This window comes from Ambystoma mexicanum, chromosome 4p (assembly GCF_040938575.1).
Source record: "Ambystoma mexicanum isolate Mex_15411 chromosome 4p, UKY_AmexF1_1, whole genome shotgun sequence".
In the NCBI taxonomy this organism is placed as follows: Eukaryota; Metazoa; Chordata; class Amphibia; order Caudata; family Ambystomatidae; genus Ambystoma; species Ambystoma mexicanum.
Genome location: NC_090927.1, coordinates 1,098,242,569 through 1,098,264,549, shown reverse-complemented (window position 1 = coordinate 1,098,264,549; position 21,981 = coordinate 1,098,242,569). Strand labels below are relative to the sequence as shown.

The 21,981-nt window shown below is 45.7% G+C and overlaps 1 protein-coding gene across 1 annotated transcript in view; it reads left to right on the top strand.

The window, feature by feature from the left end:
- The window catches only part of ENPP1 (ectonucleotide pyrophosphatase/phosphodiesterase 1), a 594,855-nt gene that overhangs the window by 456,271 nt on the left and 116,603 nt on the right, over positions 1–21,981 (top strand). Inside the window, exons 18-19 of the mRNA XM_069606684.1 lie at positions 2,188–2,360; positions 3,018–3,069. Of these exons, the coding sequence (XP_069462785.1) occupies positions 2,188–2,360; positions 3,018–3,069 (225 nt within the window). The remainder of the gene's footprint in view (positions 1–2,187; positions 2,361–3,017; positions 3,070–21,981) is intronic.

Sequence of the window (21,981 nt, the reverse complement as noted above, 5' to 3'; positions counted from 1 at the left end):
GGTGGCTGGGGCCCCGCCCCACAGAAGGTAGGTTTTAAAAGAAATAACTTATTTTGAGTGGCGGCTGTGGCCCATCACTTCTAAAGTGATGGGCCCCATCCGCCCAAATATACGTTTTTTCTTTTAAAATCTTACCTTCCACGGGGCCGCTGCGCCACGCACCTATTTTTGTCATCATCAGGCACAGCATGGCCGTGGCGGTGGTGGCCCCACGGAAGGTAGCCTAAGTGATTGAGGCAAGGCAGGACCGGGCAGGGCACGGGCGGCAGTGTGGTCCCACTAGTGTCTGTCACAAAAAGAATGAATTGTTGTTTGCAACTTTGGCCACTTTTTCATTGGTGCCGAGCCCGACTCGAGCCAATTGTATGCCCCAGTCCGACCCTGGATAGTATTCATCTAAGCGAAACATGAACTGTTAATTTTTGCCTCGGTGTTTCCGTTCTTCCTTTTAATGTTATCGGCCTCATTAGTTCACAAGCGAGCTTCAGCGAGGGGACCCGGAATGGTGCACGTATTCGGCTAAAACCGAACTGGCTGCACTTCGCGAGAAAAGCCAATGCAAAGACGAACTTCTGAAATGCCTTTTCAGACTTAAAGGTACACACATGGAAACTAGACGGGGATAAACATGGTGCACGTGCCCACTAATCTGTCGTCATAAATAAAAGCACTAGTTGAGTATTCGTGTATAATTCTCAACTGTCTTTTGCTGTCATTTCTTTACATAATTCCAGCGCATGTTTTAGATCCTGATGTGTGGTTTATACACCAGATGTGGCCCCTTAAACTGGGTACAATACTCTTCGAGCATGTGCTCCAAATGAGAGCACATGCAATCCTCCGATAGGAATCCTCAGATAGGGAAGTGGGTGTCTGTTACACCCCGCAGTTTAGTGAAGTATGTCAAGCACATGTCAGTGGGAAGGAGGTATCCGAATATGCATTCTCCTCTGGCTCCTGAATATTGGGTGACAAAACATATTTAGTTTTTTTAATATGTGTTAAGGTGGAAAGAAGCCCTAAAGCAGAAGTAGCACAGGCTGTTGATTTCACAACGTCTTGCAGAAATGACTTTTTCCAAGTTATACAACACCATGCTCATGCTTGAAGGAAGGGTGAAGGGGGATGCATTCATGAGATGTGATGACTGATAAGGGCTTGAGAGTAAATTGATTACACAAAACACCTGGATGAGATGACTGAAGAACGGGCTGAGGGAGGGTGCTCTTCCTGGAGGTAACCGATAAACAGTACTTGGTTGCTTTAACAGACTGTCAGAAGGGGCAGAAGGGGTAGAGACAAATACAGTGCAACAGTGACTGAAACAAAATGCTTTTTTATTTATTTGCATTTTTAAAGCACTCACACAGCCCAGGGGCATCGAGGCGCAGTTACAGGAGGAGCATGTCTTAGTTGCGTATTTACTACTAGCCTGTGCCAGCAGTTGCTGCAGCGCCAAACATGTGACATGGAGCAGCAGCCTTGTGATGGGCTGGTGGTGGGCCGTTCTATGTAGGTCTAGCACTGAACTGGGGCGGCAGGCGCGCCTGCGCTGAGGGCGGTGCTGCGCCTGCACTGAGGGCGGCGATGCGCCCGCGCTGCGGACGGTGCTGCGGACGGCGCCGCGCCCGACATTATGAGGCCAATATTTTTTGGGCACTGGCACTTATTTTTTTACAAATTAAGCACTGCCTACAACCATCCAGCACAATAAAGGACCCAAAACACATTGTTTAAGGAGCTGTTAGAGGGACTGTCATGAGTAAGAACATTGTATTTGCTAAAGACCAAGTATAAAAGGAACATTTAAAACTTCAACACGCTTTGTTCCCACTGTGTCTCAGCCCGATTTTTGTAGTAACATGTCTATATTTATAAAGGAGGTGTACATTTCTTTACTTATTGATTTTTAGCCGGGGAGCATCGGGCTCTAACTGTATGGCGATTGTGCTCATCAGTGAATGTGTCACAGGAAAGACATAGCATAAGATAGGTTTTAGCTGATAAGTAGAGGTGGTGTGGTTTGGCTCTGACCGGCTGAGCAGGAGTATACTTGAAACACTTGGCAAACTCCTCTTTCAAGCTCTCTAGTTTAGCTGTGCTGTGATCACATCCCTCAAACAAAGTTGATTTGCCTGACCCGTTGCTTAGGATTTGCGAGTAATTACAATTTTTTCTGGTTTTTAGATTTATTAGGCTTGAACCCCGCATCTAATAACGGAACTCATGGGAGTCTCAGCCACCTCTTAACAAACCCCACCTTTGAACCAAGTCATCCCACAGAAACATCTGCTCCATCGTTGTGTCCTTTTAGAAAAGATGTTGGTTCAGATGACCTGGGCTGTTCGTGCCATTCATCAGTGAGTAAAGAGCTCTTAAATATATTATTAATATTTGCTTTGCTGTTTAAAAAGATATTGCGTCTAGGAATTTGGATTTATCAAAAGTAAACCTGTTTAGGAAGGGGATGTATGGTAGGCCAGAGGGGCGAATGTCTGTGACCGGGGGTTAGATTATCAGCAAGGTGCCAGTTTCTTCCACAAGTGAAGGGTGGTGCGAGATTGACGAATGCTGTTTGGTGGTATATTCCAAATTCCAATTGCATAATAGAGACAGGCTGGTTTTCCACCTTTTTTCTTTTATTCTGTCCTTGGATTCTGAGCAGTTAAAATTCTTGTCTAACTGCCCTGTTGTTTTCCAACAAATGTGTATTGAATTGTATTTATTAACATTATCTCGGTGTACTGCTCCGAACAATGTTTCAGATGACATTTGTTGCTCAGAAGTGGAACAGCTCAGGCGATAATACATAGTAACAAAGGGATTGTATATGATTCCAGAAAACAAGAGAGGGACAAAGTAACAAAGGGATTGTATATGATTCCAGAAGACAAGAGTGGAAAATAACTTAGACACCACGGCATGTGCTTGTAACAGTGGTTGTGTAAACTAAAAAGTGATGAGTCTCTTTAAAGTATTTGAAGTGTTTTACTGTAAACATTTTTGTTTTTTTTAAGACCCTGACAACTGTAGGTTTTGAGCAACAATTGAATCTAATTGACATGCAAGGTAAGATCATCAATTTGTCCAGTCGTAATGTGTGGTCTTATGTTAATAGGCTTTTATGCTGCACCAACTAACCAACATAGTAGTTTCCGAATGCCCAATCTTGTCCCTGGAGTGGCGTTCTGTGATATCTAGAACTTAGTCTGTTGGAGGAACAAAAAAGAGAAACAGGAAAAAAAGAGGATGTGAAAGCAATAAAATAGATGCTACAAATGAAGGAAGAGATGGGCGCAGCTTGGGATGAATGTTTTGTCATAGTATGGGTGCAATTTATGTCCTGTTCGATGCACCATAGTTCCTTAAAGGAGAGGAAGAGGATGTGCCGTTAAGTGTCGTGAAAACTGTGTTGTTTCCGAGGCACGGTAGGAGAATTGTAAGTTAGTACTCATTGTAATGCTGGATGCATGAGGGGTTCGAGAGCGTGCTTAGCCAATCCTGGGAGTTTGATGTCTTATTTGCCCGGGTATCTCTATATTTTGTATTCGAGGTCAAACTCCAGAAAGTTAAAGGGATGGTTCGCCCAAAAAATTTTATTTAAAAAATAGATAGGCAATATTAAAAAAAATCGATTGGCAATTTTTTTTTTTCCAAGTCCCTAGGTAAAATTTTGAGCAAATCAAGCTCAAAGAAAGCACATGGGGGCATCCATTTTGTGAAATGGATGCCCACCGCTGTGCTCGCTTTGGCTTTTGCGGCACTAATGAACGAGAAGCCAGCCAGCTGTAGTAAACAAAAGCTACGACTGGGTGGCTTTTCCTTCATTGGTGCTGTACGCGGAGGGCAGGGATCGGAGACTACAGGCAGAAAAGCTGCAGCTGCATCTCGGTAAGTGCTATTTTTTTAATAAAAATAAACACTAGCTGCAGTTTTTTTTCTAAGTTTTCCGGGCTGGATGAGCCCGGAAAACTTAGAAATAAAACCGCAGCTTTAAAAACGTTTTATTTATGTTTGCGATAGCTTTTGAAGCGACCGCAAACATAAATACAACGTTATTGTGTTTGAAAACGCTGCTGTTTTTCTTTCTAAGTTTCTCAGGCTCCTCCGGCTCGGAGAAGCCTGAGAAACTCAAAGAAAAACCGCAGCGTTTTCAAACACAACCGCCTTGTGTTTCTGCCTGCCGTGGCTATCACTTTGGGTCTCCGGTGCTCCCCCAGGAGAGCACCGGAGACCCAAAGTGAAAGCTAAGCCAGGCAGAAACACAACACGGTTGTGTTTACATGCTGCAGTGTTTCTGCCTACAGCTGATTTCCCATTTGGGGCTTTCGGGCTCCCCACGGGGGGCCCGAGAGCCCCAAATGGGAAATGCTAAATGCTGCAGTGTTTCTGCCTAAATCTGCTTTCCCATTTGGGGCTCTCGGCTCCCCACGGGGAGCCCGAGAGCCCCAAATGGGAAAGCAGATTTATGCAGAAAATCAATGCGGTTGTGTTTGAAAACGCTGCGGTTTTTCTTTCTAGGTTTCTCAGGCTCGGAGGAGCCTGAGAAACTTAGAAAGAAAAACCGCAGCGTTTTCAAACACAATAACGTTGTATTTATTTTTGCGGCAAACATAAATCCAATGTTTTTAAAGCTGCGGTTTTATTTCTAAGTTTTCCAGGCTCCTCCAGCCCGGAAAACTTAGGAAAAAAACCACAGCTAGTGCTTATTTTTAAAAAAAAATAAATAGCACTTACCGAGATGCAGCTGCAGCTTTTCTGCCTGCAGTCTCCGGTCCGCGTCCTCCGAGTCCCGGCACCAATGAAGGAAAAGCCACGCAGTGGTAGCTTTTGTTTACTACAGCTGGCTGGCTTTTCCTTCATTAGTGCCGCAAAAGCCAGCACAGGCGGGCATCCATTTCACAAAATGGATGCGCCCATGTGCTTGCTTTTGCAAATTTTGAGCTTGAATTGCTAAATATTTTACATAGGGACTTGGGAAAAAAAAATGCCAATCGTTTTTTTTTAATATTGCCTATCTATTTTTGAAATAAAAAAATTTGGGCGAACCATCCCTTTAATTCTGGACTGTCAAGACAGAGCCAAGAGTGAACTAGTCTAGAATAGCTATAATATAGACACCCCACAATATATTGGCATTGATTTCCAAATCTTGAGACAAAAAAAGGAACTATTGCAGCACTAATATGTACATTCTGCAGACGTTATGCTTAATTAAAACAGTTACAGATAAATACTCTGCTTACAGAATACCATTTCCAATGTAGCTATTCTGCACTGGATTGAAAACCATCTATCGCAGAGGAATTTGCTTCATGTAACTGATGTGTAGAGCTTGGAGTCACTGGTTGTGCGTGCACTGGAGATCACAAAAATCAGCATGGATGTGTGGATCAGACTAATTATAACAAGCGTCCGGAGGAAAAAATACTACATTTTGTGATTTCTTTTATTTATTTATTTGTGGCACGTCAGCAATTTTGTGGCACTTTTAACATTTTGAAAATGTGCGTTTTCGAATCTGTCTATGCCGCCAGACTCTACAACCTCCTCCCCATCAACACCAGACTCACCCCCTCCCGTCTACATTTTCGGAAGAGGCTCAAGACCCTCCTCTTCAGGGAATGGCTCCTCTCGAACACCTGGGACCACACACTCTCCACTGAGACTCAGTGATCTGCTCCCCCCTGTTTCCTCCCGTGCTTAATTGTAGATCGCTTGCTGCCATGTTGCACGCCCTCCTCCTTTTCTAGCTCCCCACACTCTTGCATCTCTGCTTCCGTCACCATGTCCTTGCCCCGATGATTTGTAATGTGCTCTATTGCTTTCCGAAGCTAGGTAAGCGCTCAATCAGTACGCTAATAATAATAATGAGGATAATAATAATATTTTCTGGAATAGATTGTGCTTAATTGGCTGTGAAAGATAAGCTGTCTGAACCATTAATATGTCATAGCCCTCTGCTAATGAGATGTCATTTAAACCAGGCACTAATACTGTGCTTGAGAGTGGCATTTGAGCATATTGCTCTTCAACAAGCAAAATGGCCACCTCATCAACACATCTCGCCACTCTTTCGGCCTCAGTTCTTCTCGGATCACCCCCACAAACAGCCTTGCAAGTCGCTGTCTGTCATTTCCCCCACTGGATGTCTCCTTGTCATTTAATGGGGCTCAAAGTTCCTGCACCTACATGTTGTGTTCACAACCCACACGGATGGCACTGTGAGGAGGGTGTCGGAGGAGCCCTTTCAAGTAATTGGGCATTAAGGTGTGTGGTCGCCATACCGTTGTGGACCTGAGGTTGAGTGCTCACCTGGTGTACCCTCAATCAGTTGCGAGCAATGATTCAATCCTGCTGAACACCTCAATCAACTGGGGGACCAATATAATCAGCTGTGGTAAAGAGTCCCGTCCCCACCATCAATGCTAATTTTCTCAGTATATAATAGACACCACTGAGTGTATTCTTTTTTTAAATTATGCCCTTTTGTGTCGGGTCATGTCCAACAGTATTTCACAACTATTTTTAATATCCAAATATGTGTTCACACAGGCTTATTTTGTGGTGTTGCTGCAACCGAGCAGCATATACACATGTCTGCTTGGGGCTCCATTCAGTGAACGTGTTCAGTACACAGTTTATGCAACAACTGAACCGTTGAAGCAGTTGATTTTTGTTCCCTAGTGGAGAGTGCAGAGTTGTACACCCAGGAATTCGCCAATCTGCAGAGACCATGTGGTTGCAATTTGATTCCCCCAGCCAACGTTGACACTGTTTTTTTCGGGTCTTGGATAGATAGGCATTTTTTATTCTGAATTTTTTTTCCCAGCATTGTAAACACAAGATTCCATTTCACTGAATTACATGGTTAAGTTGCTATTTCCATAGGAGGAGCACTTTTTGGGCGGCTTATAACTTCGCTCCCCCTGGACAAATCCTCACCAAACTTTGCAAAAAATATATGGCCCACTCTGAATTATTTTGTAAAGTTTGGTGTGGTTTGGTCCAGTGGGGGCAAAGTTATAGGGGAGGGTCCCAAAATGTCTTTTTTTCCCATAGACATAATGGGAAAAAACTTTGCTCACGCCTACAGCCCAAACCGCTGGACGGATTTTCACCAAATTTGTGGCAGGAGCGGCGGCTTGGTCCCGAAAGCGTGCTTTTTTTTTATTTGGTGTAAATCAGTCCAGTAGGTTTTTTTTAAATGACCAAAATGTAAGGCAAAAAAATCAGTGATATCTATGTCAGGACCGCGGACTCACTTCCCTGTTCAGTCCTCGGACTGGCCTCTGATTGGCTGTGCTGTCCGCAGACTGGCCTCTGATTGGCCAGAAAAAGTCGTGGACTTTTGCGTAGTCCGCGGACACTGGGACGCGTCCGCTGATTGGATGGTGAGAAAACGTGAAATGCGTCTGTTTTCTTGAAACGCCCGCCATCTTGGGTTCGCTGACTTTTTGGGGTCCGCGAACAGCGCGGTGAAAACTTTTTTTTTTTTAAAGCAGCATTTCACTTGTCAAACTCGACAAACAATCTCTGGGGAAGTGGGTGGGGTGAGGATTCGATTGGATATGGCCATAAAAAGCCAAAAAACGGGTTGTTTCACCCCCCGAAGGTCCGCAAACATTCTGGATGTCCTGGGACAGTCCTGTGGTGTTCGCGAACACTTGAGATGCATTACAGGGTTTTGTCAAACTCAACAAACAATCTCTGGGGAAGTGGGTGGGGTGAGGATTCGATTAGATATGGCCATAAGAAGCCAAAAAACGGGTTGTTTCACCCCCCGAAGGTCCGCAAACATTAATGGATGTCCTGGGACAGTCCTGTGGTGTTCGCGAACACTTGAGATGCATTACAGGGTTGGGGAAAAGCAGTTTTTGGATGGCTTATAACTTTTGCGCCACTCAAATTTTTTGGGATTCTGTCAAGAGGGGGCAAAATTAGAGGGGGGGTCCCAAAATATTGTAAAGGCATATAAATGTGGTGCCATTTGGCGAATCTGCACAACATTTGGTAAAAAACGATTTTGGATCTAGATATAAATGGTTTTCTAAAGGTTGGTGGGTTTTTCTCAAGAGGGGGCAAAATTAGAGGGGGGTCTCAACATTTTTTGATGGCTTATGTCATCTTGATGTCATCAATGATATTTGTGATGTCATCTTTGATGTCCTGGGTGTTAGTCTTAGCAGTGAACGGTAGTGGCGCGAGTTATGGTTGCTTAGCTTACTTTAACTGGTGAATTTCAGGGGTTTTTCTATTTTACTTGTAACCATAACGTCCATTTAACAACGTTTTTTTTACTGAATTTCAGAGGTTTTTATTAGTGCAACTTTACCATAACGTCCCTTTAACAATGTTTTTTCATTGAATATGTATATAGATGCATTCAAAATCCTGAGCCGCTGAGTTAGGCTCGGCATCAGTAGAGGCAGGCAACTTGATACTGGAAACCCCATCTGCAGAAACAATCATTTGCTGTATGAACAGATGTCTAAGCACAAGTCCATTTTATACTGATTCCAATGTGCAGAGTTTGTAAGGCTGCCTAGTAGTTAGATTAGCATATGGGCCTTGCTGGTAACATAGAGCCCAAGAATGAAAGAATATATAAAACAATGCTACAAGATACTTCAATAGAAGGATGCTTTGAAATAAATATTGCCTGTTATAAATAACATACTTGTTTAGTGTTATAATACATACAGTATTTCTGTGGCAAACACAAAGATCTGAGCCTTTCGTATTATATTTTTTTAATGGGAGTTACCGCTGTTTTCCTAAAGCTGCCTGGGCAGGCATCCCATTCACACAGACAGAAATGCCTTCCTTGTAGGTCTGGCATTCAGGACCTCCCACATGTAATTTGTTTTTGTCCCCTTTTAATGGTATGCAGTAATAAAATTGCGGCAAAAAAGTCGTCTGCACAAAAAGAGCGGAAAAAATGCATTGATTTGACCCAGTAAAGGTGTACCCCATTATACCATGTAAGGGGAGTGGGGTTGCAGGGGTGTACCCCGCTCCATTAAATGGTATAATGGGTCCGGGGGTTGCGGGGGGTGTCCCCTGCATCCATTACATGGATTGCAGCAGCAAAACCACAGTCTTTTTGCCGCGATTATAACACATGGAACCCTTTTAATGTCAGAAAGGACATTCTAGCAAAGCAAAATATTTATTGATGTTAGGATTCATGTTATTCAAGAAACAATGCACCTTTGTATAGGCAGCACTTCTTGATGAAACACCCCTTCAAAAGCTGAATGGATGATAGCACCAACTTCATTAAAATTATTGCTCCATTTAAGCTTCCCTGCCATCCCCCACTTATTCACACCAGACTGACTGCTGCCAGCTACGGCGTTCAAGCCAACACTTTGCACTGCATTCCAGCCCAAGCACTACTGCAGTATATTTACTGAAGAGTGTGACTCAGTGCCCGTTATGCACCCCTCTGCCTTTAGGCGGTTTAAACAGAAAAAAGTAAAGAATTTGCCTGATCAAATTAAGGCTAATGAGATGAGGGAGAAATTGCCAGGTACACCTGTATTGCCAGATGAAGTCTGAGCAGGGTTTTTCCTTACACCAGATCTATTGATGGCACCAATGTTTAAAAAGAGACCAACAAGCTTTACCGCAAAAAGATTGATGAAAAATCTTTTGGATGTGAAGTGCCTGGCGTGAAATGAAAAGAGCTCCGAAAGCGAAGTAGACGGTCTCCCCAAAGCCCATAAAAATCCTAGTGACTACAAAAAAGTCCTCTTCATCTCAGAGAGTAGGTGGTTTAACTATATACTATGTCCCTTTTATGCCTCTTCCCTTTTTGTAGAAAGCTATGGATTCCCAAGAAACCTTTTTAGAAATCCATTCGTAAAAAACACATAAAATATATAACATAATATCTTATGTAATCACATTACATCAGAAGAAATTCAAAATGAAACAATGTTTCCCAAATCAGTTCTAATTAAACTGTTTTCCATTTCATACAATGACAGTGTAGTAATGGATCGATTGCTTTCCATCCAAATAGCCAAGATTTTGGGATCTATAATTATAATTATTCTTTTCTAACATGCTTAATACCAGTGATTGGTTTCTGAGCGTGGGATTGGGATTCCAACCTGTGTTGTTCTGAGTTTTCTTGCTTTCAGAACAAACATGTTGCCACTGAGCTATCCCCCATCCCAAGCTTAAGTCTTTTTTTTAAGTCTGTTTACTTAGCATGAGATTAGCTGACAGATCAATTTTCCAGTCAATTTCTGCATAAAATTCGCTACTATCCTGGATTAACTGTTTAATAATTTGATGTTGCACTATTGGATGGTTACATCTCTCTCTTTACTACCCAAGCTGAGACGCTCCCAGATCAGTTAATATCTTGAAAAGAAGTATACTGTGATACACGGTAGTAGAGGTGGCTAGTGAGACTAGGCCCAACTCTAAATGGATGGCTTCTACCGGTAATGACTGAGGTAAGCCTAGGGTACCATGCCACAGTTTACCCTCTAATAATTTCAGTCACTTCAATTCATTATCAGTATTAGCTGAAGCTGTAGAGTATACTTGGAACGATACTGATATTATATACTTGGCACATACCCTCCACCGAAAAACCCTGAGAAGTTTGTACAAAGCTTTGTATCATACCTAGTTTAGAAATAGCCTTGGTACAGGCATGCTTTTTTAAATTATTGCTGCCTGAGGACAACAAAGCCCCCAGATATTCATAAGCCGACACCACATCAGTATCTTTGTAAGCAATTTTCCATTTAATACATTTATGTTTTGGCTTGTTCCCCGCAATCATTCTCTTAGTCTTCGTCTTATTCATTTCCAAACCATTTGATAATGAGTATTTATGGAGTGCAGACAGTAAACTTTGTAAGCCTTTTGGGGTTCTGTCAATCAAGACAGTGGGCCTCATTACGAGGCTGGCGGTAGCCGTTCCTATAGTACAGCCACGGCTGCCGCCGGTATCCATTTTTTTCTAGGACCCACGAATGGGCAATTACCGGGTCATGCCGATTATGGCGGACCTGGTAATTGCCCATTCGCGGGTGCCGTTAATGAGAGAACCGCATCCCCATTTGGCCCCAAAGGGCTGAATGGGAATGGGACGTCGGATGCGCCGGCACCATTCAGAGTGGTGCCGCTGCATCTGACGTGCTGTGCTCGCAGATGCCGCTCTGCCTGCCAGGTCAGAGCTGGCGGGCTGACAGGTGCCCGGGAGCACACCTCGTAGTATGGCGGTCAGGGAACTATGGTACCAGAATGCTTACCGGTACCGTAGTTCCCAGACCACCATGCTTGTAAATGAGGCCCAGTATCATCGGCATACATTAACCAGGCCACCTGGTAAGCTCCAATCTTAGAAGGAAAGTTTCCAGAGTTATGAATTGCATTAAGAAGATAAGGGAGATATAAATTAAAAAGCATGGTGGCAAGCATGCATCCCTGCTTCAAACCCTTAACTGAAGGAAATAATCTTGTCACATGGTCGGCTTGATTGAGCGTTAATGCCACCTATGTCTCCTCATGAAATTGTTTAATTAAGTTAAGTGCCTTGGAATCTAGGCCCCTGGATGCCAGATTCCTCAACAATCAACTTCGATTAACTGTATCGAAGGTCTTTGTGAAATCAACAGAGGCTATGTATAGCAAGGTTCTTTCTTGTAAAGAGCAATGATTTAGGTACTGTAGAGTCCTGATATTAATACTTGTACTCATTCCCTTCTGGAATCCTGTTAGCTGGGCAGATATGATCTGTCTCTGATCAGCCCAGGCCTGCAGTTCTTTCATTAAAAGGGTGCAAAAGATCTTACAAGCATTGCAAGAAGTCGACAATTCACCGGATTCCCACGGTCACCTTTTTTAAAAACAGGAATTAATAATAATTTTTTCCAAGAAGAATGAATAGTACCCTCTTGCAAGATTCTTTGAAACAGGGTGCCTAGCATTTCCGCCCACATATCCGTTTTTTCCACTAATGACTACATTAGAGAGACCATTGGTTCCAGGGGCTCTGGAAAGTTTCAGTCCCATAATCACTGCTCTAACATCTTCAACACTCCATGCAAGCTCTGCTGACGAAAGAGGACTCTCGAGGAATATGGGAATGAACAGGCAAAATTACATCCTGTCCATATAATTAAGCGATACATGATTCCCAAACATGCTCCGCAGTTGGATTAATTTCATGCGAGGAGTTACAGGACTAAAGACACTTTACAAGGCACCTGGAGCGTTTGCTGGACCTCATTAGATCAAATATAATCTACCATCTGACAGTTCTACCTGAATTATTATATTGAGTAATCCAACTTTTCTTTCTAGTGTGAAGGTTAGTCACTAGTTGTCGATGTAAACTATTACATTTTTCATTGGTGTTTTGAGTTCGATATAGGAGTACAGTTCCCTGAGTACAGTTCCCTGAGTACAGTTCCCTGAGTTGTGTTCTTCCCTTCTGTGAGACTGACATTCATTTTCTATTGGCATTGCAAGGGTTTGATATTGTATGGGTGTACTTTTATGATGTGGACATGGATCAGTCACACACTAGACCCACACACATAACTATAATGTTGATTTAATAGGGTGCTGGTACGTTGTTGGCCAAAATTCTAATGAGGACCATAAACCATTAAACAGCAAATGTCAATACAACTACTTCTCATGCTTGGAGTGGAAACTAAACTGAGGAAAAGATTCTGACCAGGGACCCTTGCCCAAGTGTTTTGGAAAATCGTCAGTCCCTAAAGTTCAATACTTTTAGTAGCCACACTTCAGCCAGGGTTTCTGTTCCAGGGTTTTGCCTGACTAAATTCTGAGCAGTTTTGTTTATCGATTGCTTCTGGCACCAGTCTCTTGGATAAAGAAGTCTGTCTCGGTCTACGTCTCCATTGTCCATTGATCAACTTACTGCTTTTGTTTGTTAAGCTTTCATTGCTCTGGTTTCTTTAGCTCCAGTCAGACATCACTTAGTCTCTAGGGTCCAGTGTGTGGCCCCATGATAGGTTTCAGGATCTGGGTCCTCCTCTGAATGTTTGCGGGGAGAACCCTAACAGATGCATCCTGGTAGAACGCCCATCATTCTAAAATAACAGAGCAAAGGGAAGACTACTCCAGTGGGTAAGCCGATGGACCTGATCAAAGGAGCCCATATACCTGGACACCTATTCCACTTCTGGAAGACAAAAATGCTGAGTCACCAATAGTGCCATAGTCTAACCCACATCCACCTTCTCAAAGATTACTGTCCTTCTCTGAATGGTTGAAGCGCATGAAGAAGTACAGCAATTGGCTGAAACAAGTGCAAAGACCATAGATCGGAAACCACTGGAAACCACAGGTAGAATGAGAATGCATACAAATATAAAAGGAATAATGAGCACAAGGGCCTACCCAGGTGACACAAGCACTTATATTAATTGGATGAGGAGAACACAACAGTCACATTTTCAGAAGACAAGAAAGGTACTTCCAAAATATCTGGGGTGGTTCAGGGGGACACAGAATAATTCAGAAATAGTTTCAAGTCTGTCCCAAAAGAAGTCCCTGGGGGGTAACAGTGAAGGCTGTAGTAGGGAGGAAGTGCAGGGTAGAAGGCCTGGGAAGAAACCGCAACAATGTCCCAGCAGGAGCTGGGGGGAACCTCCCCCCCGCCCAGTGATGACTTAGTAGGCAGTTTAAAGGTAGACTACGTAGGTCAGATCAGAATCCGGTAACCGGCAAGGCAAAAACAAAGTCCAAATCACAAATCCAGGCAAGATAGGCAGGTCAGAACACACAGTCGGCACATGGGAAGGCAGGCACAGAGAACATGTGGTAAACAATACATAACTCACCAGAGCCATTGTCAAGTGGCCGATTCACCTCTGAGTAACTCCTTTACATGCCTTGCTTGCACCTCTCACTTCCTGCAACAAGGAGGGAGAATGCTGCATGCCGACACTGTGTGCGTTTGCATGGTGAACACTGGTGGCCATGGTCCTGGTTCCCAAGCACCAGGGAAGCTGCCAATTATGCAATGCAGTAAAGCCTTCTTTGGACTGCTACTTGAAATGCGATTTTAGGTGCAGTAACACTGAATCGCTCCACTAGGCTCAGCTACGCTGGTCCCGGCAAGGTATTGACAAAGCCTCTGTTGTCGACAAGAGGCATGCAAGACTGACTTTTTCCTACTTGGTCCTTTCCTCTCTGTTCCAGGGCCGTGGCTTTGGGTTTCCCAATCACTACCTTGCTCCCCTCAAAAATCTATAATGATCATGTACTTCTCTTATCTTTCTCCAGTCTCCTCTCTTATCTCGATATTCTCCTATTACTCCTGGACACTTTGCAACATACTTCTTCCTCCAATTGTCCCAGGACCACTTCCTTTTGACACATGGATGGCTGTTACATCTTCTTTCTTCTCTAGACTGTGTACATCATCTGCTCCAACTTCCTTCACCGCCCTTTTACCTCCCTTCTGATGTTATGTCCTTCTTGCCAAGAAAAGTACTTCCAAAATATCTGGGGTGGTTCAGGGGAACACAGAGCAATCCAGAAATAGTTTCAAGTCGGTCCCAAAAGAAGTCCTTGGAGGGTTACAGGGAAGGCTGTAGTAGGGAGGAGGTGCAAGGCAGGGAAGAAACCGCAACAATGTCCCAGCAGGAGCTGGGGGCATCCTCGTCCTCCCCAATGTCGAATTAGTAAGCAGTTTAAAGGTAGAATAAGTAGGTCAGACCAGAATCTGATAGCCGGCAAGGCAAAACAAAGTCCAAATCATAAATCCAGGCAAGGTAGGCAGGCCAGAACACACAGTCGACACATGGGAAGGCGGGCACAGAGAACATGTGGGAAACAATACACAACTCACCAGAGCCATTGTCAAGTGGCCGATTCACCTCTGAGTAACTCCTTTACATGCCTTGCTTGCACCTCTCAGGTTTGCAAACGCAGTGTTCCCCTTCACCTCCTGGAAAGCTAATTTTCATGCACCCCACAGCCCCTCCTCTGCCCTTCATCCCCTTCTCCACACCCGCTTTTCTTGCAGCTTGTTCCATTTCTGCTTGCCATCTCCACTGTGCTGAAGCACGACATACAGTGTGTCACCCTTTTTTGGCTTTGTGCTTGGACTCGGTGGTCTGGAGACAGCAAATGCAAGAGAGAACACATGCAAGTATAAGGTTGAACTAAAGAGCTACTAGGACCTTCCAAGTTCTTTCATACATACATGCATTAGACTGAAAATGATGGTTATTTGCTTTGTAACTTTAGTCTAAATACATCTATTATGTTTTTTTTTTTAAATTGCCCAATGCATAATTGTGGTGTGAACAAAATAATTGTGAAATGACAGAACAAGGACTTTCCTCAGCTACAGCTGTATCTTTCTTATTAAACATATTTTTGATACTGTAACTAAAAGCAAGCAATCATGCAACAAAGTTGAGTAACATTTAAAATAATATTTTCTGTCTTTCAATATTCTTTTAAGATAGAGGAGAGATTTCACATTCGGGACCTTTATTAATTGTATTTGTTGATAGGTTTACTCCTACGTCCCGTCCCCTTTCAACCATCCTGTATGGGTATCTGTCGTGAGGGACGGGAACAAATCCTTTTTTCTATCACAAAATAAATTTCTGATTCAATTTTAATGGCCGCGGAAGCGTGGGATCCCTTAACCCCGCCCACCGGTCCAACACCTCAGTCTCCCTTTCCGCATAGATGGGAAAGGAACACTACCACCAGCGCTCCTGGGTGAGGCCTCAAGCCTCATAATTCCATGTGCTTTCCCCAAAATCTTTTCTTTCTTCTTTTGCAGATTTGGGAACACCATCCACTGATGCCCTAGTTTGTCCCCGGCGCATGTCAGCCTTGACAGACTTTAGTAGGTGCCCGTCGTGTGACGGTTCATTCCCCACAGCAGATCCACATGCGCTCTGTCTCCGGTGCATTGGCGAAGACCACGGATGGGACGGGTTCTCTGCATGCAACACTATCACGCCCAGGTCACTTAAACACCGGCTTGTGCATTGGAGAGAGCTGTTCAACAGGACTCCTCCACAGAATATCAAGGACTACTAAAGAAGGTAGGTGCTTTATTTTCCAAAGCACCCCGCAGAGGTGACTCCTTCCCGGGGAAGCCCTCTGGCGGCAGCGGTCAATCCAGCCCTCGCACTGACTAAGGAAGCACTGAGGCTCACACAGCTACCGGCCTCACGGCTTAGGGATCCAAGTGCTCTACCGCTTCCACAGCCGAGGGGCCTGTGAGCTCTACTACTACCGGGACTCTTCCTGAGGGGCCTTGCCCGAGGAAGAACCTATACACACAGTCAGCACTACCGGCCTGGAGGTTGAGGGCACACAGCCTACCAGGTGTACACCTGACGTGCAGGACTGGGCATAGCCGGAGCAGGCAGGCATGCAGGCCAAGCCCAGGAACACGCCGGCTACAGGTCCACGTGCTGTAGGCACGGAGAAAATGGCAGTGGCATAAGACAAGATGGCCTCCACTCGAGATCATCAAAGGCAGGAACCCCCGCAGGCAGGTGCGAGGCCCGCCAGCCCAGTGATCAACAGAGGGAAAACTTTACTCCAAGGGCAGACTGGGTACCAATGACACCCGTCACCTGGGCCACATCATACCCCAACATCTCAGGTTCCAAGTACAGTGACCCCATGTACGGACAAGGGATGGGGAGGCAGCAGGCATATTCGCCAGTGCCCCCTGTGCAGGTTCGTGCCCAGCCAGCCTGTGAGGACAGGTCTTTCAACAAATTCATGTTTCTCATATGGTCCCCATAAATGGGCACCATTTTCAGGGGCATTATCACAGAGATTTTGCCTCCGACACTTCCCGCGCTGCCCACTGCAGCAGAGCCCATCCTCCCGCCTCCATCCCCATAGCCCGTTCCTGAGGTTCCAGTGGCCCTGGTGCAAGTGCAAACCCCCACACTGGAAGCGCCTACAAAGGATGACCTGCAGGACACAGACGAGGATGAGCAGGACACCTTCCTCAGCAAAAGCCTTCGATGACAGGATTGCTGGCCTGGCGGAATATCTGGGCATTCCCCATCCGCAGAAGGAGCTACTTGAGGCAGGAGTTTTGGCAGAGGTCCTGAGCATCAGGGCGGAGGTGAGGTCTGGCATCCCCCTACAGAAGGATGTGGAGGCTTTAGCCAAGAAGTGGTGGCTCAAGGCACACTGCACGTGACTGTTTAACAAGAAGTTGGATGCTAAGGTCAGGCAGGCCGAGGGGGACAGCATGCTACTCTCTACCCAACCACAACCTCTGTCATCAGTTATCACTGTGGCATCCATGAATGCCAAGCCCCAGGCGTCCTCGTCGGCAGTCCTCTTGAAAAAGGAGGAAAAGACTCCTGAATCATAGGGGAAGACTTGTGTGTCTCCAGCCCTTTACAATATCTTTATGGTGCCTTTTTTTTTTACTTATTAGAGCATAACAACATAGTATTCACCAACTATGTGGATTACACGCAATGTGTCATCCCGCTCACAGGATCCCACTCTGAAGATGAATGCAACATAAATAAGGTTTATGACCTTATTCAACTATGGATGCGGCAGAATGGCCTGGCCTTAAACAAGAAAAAAACATGGTGGTGGGTACTCAGAAGAAGATTGTTAAGCTAGGTCCTAATTTCGAATCCTTTCCGATTGCAGATTGCAAAACCAATGTTAAGAAGAAAGTCAAAACATTGGGCATAGTGTTGGATCGGAACCTGAATATAAAGGCGCAGGTCAGTAGTGTGGTTGCCTCGTCAACTTATTACATAAAACTCCTGGCCCACTTGCAGCCTCTTATATCTTTAAAAAACTCAGAGATTATTGCGAGAGCTATTGTAGGCACTGAGACTGATTACTGTAGCAGCCTACTGATAGGTTTGCCTAAAGTGGATTATAATCGTCTCCAGGTTATTCAGAATAGTGCTGTGAGGGTGGTTAAGGGACTTAAGTAGAGAGAGCATGTTTCTGAGGCCAGACGGAGCCTACATTGGCTTACGGTAGCAGGTAGAGTTCAGTTGCGGCTACTTCTGGTAACCCATAAATGTCGACTAGGACCTATGCCAGTATATCTGAAAGACCTTGTCTTGGAGAAAAGTAACTTGAGATCTCTTGGATTCAATAACACGAATTAGCTGATGATACCCCCACAGCAAGACTTGTAAACCGTCCACAGGTGCCTTTATTAAAGCAGCTCCTAGAGCTTGGAATTTCCTCCACCAGACCTAAGGAAGTTCATGTCAACAGAAATGTTTAAGAAAAAGCTAAACACGCTGTTATTCTGCTAGCTTGCCGCCCTTTGATACTCTGATATTGCTACTACCTTTCAGACAAGTTCTCTGTGTCTCTGTTCTAGTTGTTTGCTTGCTTCTTGTGTGCGCCCTTAAGCCCTCGTGTCCAAGGTCTGTGTGTTACAAATGCAAAGTAAATTAAGGTAAGAAGGTCTACTCTAATGCTGGTCTACATCTCGGGCAGGCCAACACAGATGCAATCCTGGCTGCGGCTAGTCAACACCTGTGGAGTGAAATCGCAGACTTTCTGCCTGACAACCCTAAGGACAAACAAGCCTCATTCAAAGCGTGCCTAGCTGAGGCAAAGAGTGTGGCACAGGACATTATGGAGGCCACTGTAGGCCACATCGACTTGGCTTACAGAGCGATCTGTCTGGCAACGGACATGAGGTGCACGGCCTGGATAAAAGTTACCAGGTAACCCAGAGGTTCAGGATAGAATCCTGGACCTTCCCTTCGAAGTGGCTGATCTTTTCCACTCCACAACGGATGAAGAGCTGGATAAGAAGAAGAGCAGCTCTCAAACAGCCAAGTCGATGGCGCTACTTACCAAGCAGGCAGCTGAGCCTTTCTCATAGGCACAGTCTCGCTCAGACAAGGGGTGATCGTTTGGTGGTTTCCATAGGGTTTTAGGACAGCAAAGCCAGGCAGCCTGACAGGTCTCCCAGTCAGCACAGGCGAAAACACCACAAAGCCTCAAATAGGGGGTTCTTCCAGTCCCCCTCCCACTCATCAGCCTCTGACAAGATGAAACAAGGACAATTCTTTTTAGGTCAACAGCACCCCAGTTGGGGGCAGGCTGACCCTGCACAGTCAGGCTTGGCAGGCGAAGTTTGCGGACACATGGGTCATCTCATTTGTGTCCAGGGGCTTCCAGTTACCTCTTCCTTCTTCTCTCCTCAGTTCTCCCCCTCTCCCACAGATCAGTACACCATCACTCCTAGCAGAGATTCACTCCCTTGTAGAGAGTGAGGCAGTAGACGAAGTCCCCTCCTCAGCAGGGCCAGGGATTTTAATCCTGCATCTTTGCTATTCAAAAGAAGAACCAGGCGTGCCTGCGAGTGGTGTGGATTTATCTTCCTCGAATCTTTACCTACCCCTGCAGAAGTTCAAGATGGTGATGCCTGCGCTCATAGCCTAGACTCTTGTGTGGGGGGGACTGGATGTGTTCCCTGGACCTGAAGGACACGTATCTCCACATTCCCATTGGGCAGCCTCGCAGAGCCTTCCTCAGGTTCTGGGTCATGGGTCTGCATTTCCAATACAAGGTTCTGCCCTTTGAGTTAGATTCAGCTCTGAGAGTCTTCACAAGGCTCATGAATGTGGTAGCAGCTCTCCTCAGGTCAGAGGGGCTGCATGTCTATCCGTACATCAACAACTGGTTAGTCAGGGGCTCGCCTCCGGAGCAGGTTCGAGCCTCAGTGGAGAGGCTCAACTCCACCCTATCTGACCTGAGGTTTTCAATCAACTACCAGAAATCCCAGCTCATCCCTACACAGACGCTAGTGTTTCTGGGACTGTTGTGGGACACACAGCAGCAGAGGGTATTCCCCACAGGGGACAAGGTTACAGCGATTCGAACTGCCGTCTCCCCGCAGCAGGTCAATCATCATGGCCTGGTGATACAAACACCTTCTGGGCGTACTGGCAGCATGCGTCCTGGCAGACCCCTACACCATGCTCCGCATGAGGAGGCTTCAGTTGCATTTTGCTAATTCCTGGGATCCGGAGTCTAGCCATCAGGGGCCCAGGTCTCCATCCCTCAACATCTGGACCACGATCTCAAGTGGTGGCAGCAGGAGGAGAACATCTTGGTGGGCAGATCGTTCCGTCGACCCCGATAGATTACACCATTACCATAAACTCCTCCCTCCATGGGTGGGGAGCAACTCTGGGAACGCATTCGGTGCATGGACTCTGGACCCAGACTGACCAGCAGAATCACATCAACTGGCTGGAACTTATGGCAATCTGGTTGTCCCTCAAATCCTTTCTCTCGACCATCAAGGGCAGGTCTCTGTGCATTCAACAAACAAGACAACCTGCATGTACTATATCAATAAACAGGGGGGCACCAGATCACCCAGCCAGGTTCCTGAGCAGCTAACGCTCTAGCACCTTCAGTTGTCTAGTGACAATCTGGAGATCAGTCAAAGTGGCAGAAGTCAGGCTATGTGCAACCAGCATAAAAGCAAATGGACAAGATTCTGTTTTTGGGCTAAGGAAAATGGGGTGAACCCACTTATATGCCCCCTGGACCGAATCTTATCATTCTTGGCCTCTCTCGCCAGGTCGGGTGTCCAGGTGGATACCTGCCGAACATACCTGGCCGCTATTGGCGCATACAGGAATTCCGACTCTCTTATCCTATCTTCAGGTAATCCCATAGTGAAAAAGCACCTGACGGGCTTGACCAGGCTGTATCCCCCGGTCAAACGCCTGCATCCCCTTTGTAACCTCAATGTGGTGCTAAGTGCTGTATTACACAAACCATTCAAACCATTCAAACCCATGGCCGCAGCAGACATCAAGAAGGTAACTCTGAAGACAGCCCTTCTGGGTGTCTTACGTCAGATCGCAGAGTGAGTGAGATCCAGGCGTCTCAGAGCCATACACTAAACTTCACAAAGTCAAGGTGGTGCTTTGCATGCACCCTTTGTTCCTTCCAAAGGTGGTGTCATCCTTTCACATCAACAAGGAGATTGTTCTCCCCACATTCTTCCCAGACCCCAAGGAAAACGCAGAGAAAATGCTCCACTCTCTGGATGTCAGGAGAGCATTGTAATTATGTCTGGACAGAACGAAAGGCATCCGCAAGACCGACGCACTGTTTGTAACATTTGGAGGCTCCAGGCCTGTTCAGCAAGCCTCCAAGGCATCCGTAGTTCGATGGATGACAGCAGCGATCCATGAGGCATACAAGGTGCAACATAAGGTTCCGCCGCAGGGCATGCATGCACATTTGTTAAGAGTCAAGGCGGCCGCAGTTGCGTTCCAGTACCACGTTCCCTGGCAAGTGATCAGCATGACGGCAACATGGGCCACCCCTTCGTCCTTTTGCAAACACTACTCCTTGGATACCAGTGCTAAGGCAGATGCAGCATTCGGTCAAACAGTGCTGCATAGTCTATTTGCCTGGAGGCTCAGGCTCTCCTCCCCAGGGCGTTGACAGTTGTAATCACCCATACAGATGGTGGAAAGGGGATGGAACGTACAAGTAATTAAGTGATACTCACCGGAGTGACTAACATACTCCTAGTCCATACGTCTCACCATCCACCCCCCTATAATAAGAGCAGTGAGGTTGTTAAAGTTTAATACAGTGACGCTTCCAAAGGGGACTGAGATGTGGTGCCGGTGGGTGGGGTTAAGGGCGGCCATGCCCCCAGGGTTGCGCCCCCACGTGCCAGTTAAATTAAAGGGGAAATGTCTTTTCTGGTGGAAAAAAGGTTCTGTTCCCGTTCCTCATGAGGGACGCCATACAGGATGGAGGAAAGGAGACTATGGACTAGGAGTACAGTGAGTAACACTTAATTTTCACCTCCTCCTGCACTTGGAACTATTTCTGCACCTCCACCTGCATGTCCAACTCTTTTGGCAACTCTCACTCTTCTTGCCACAAGAAACCTCTCTTCCCCCAACTCCTTATACATGCCCAATTGGTCCTGTATCTCCAACT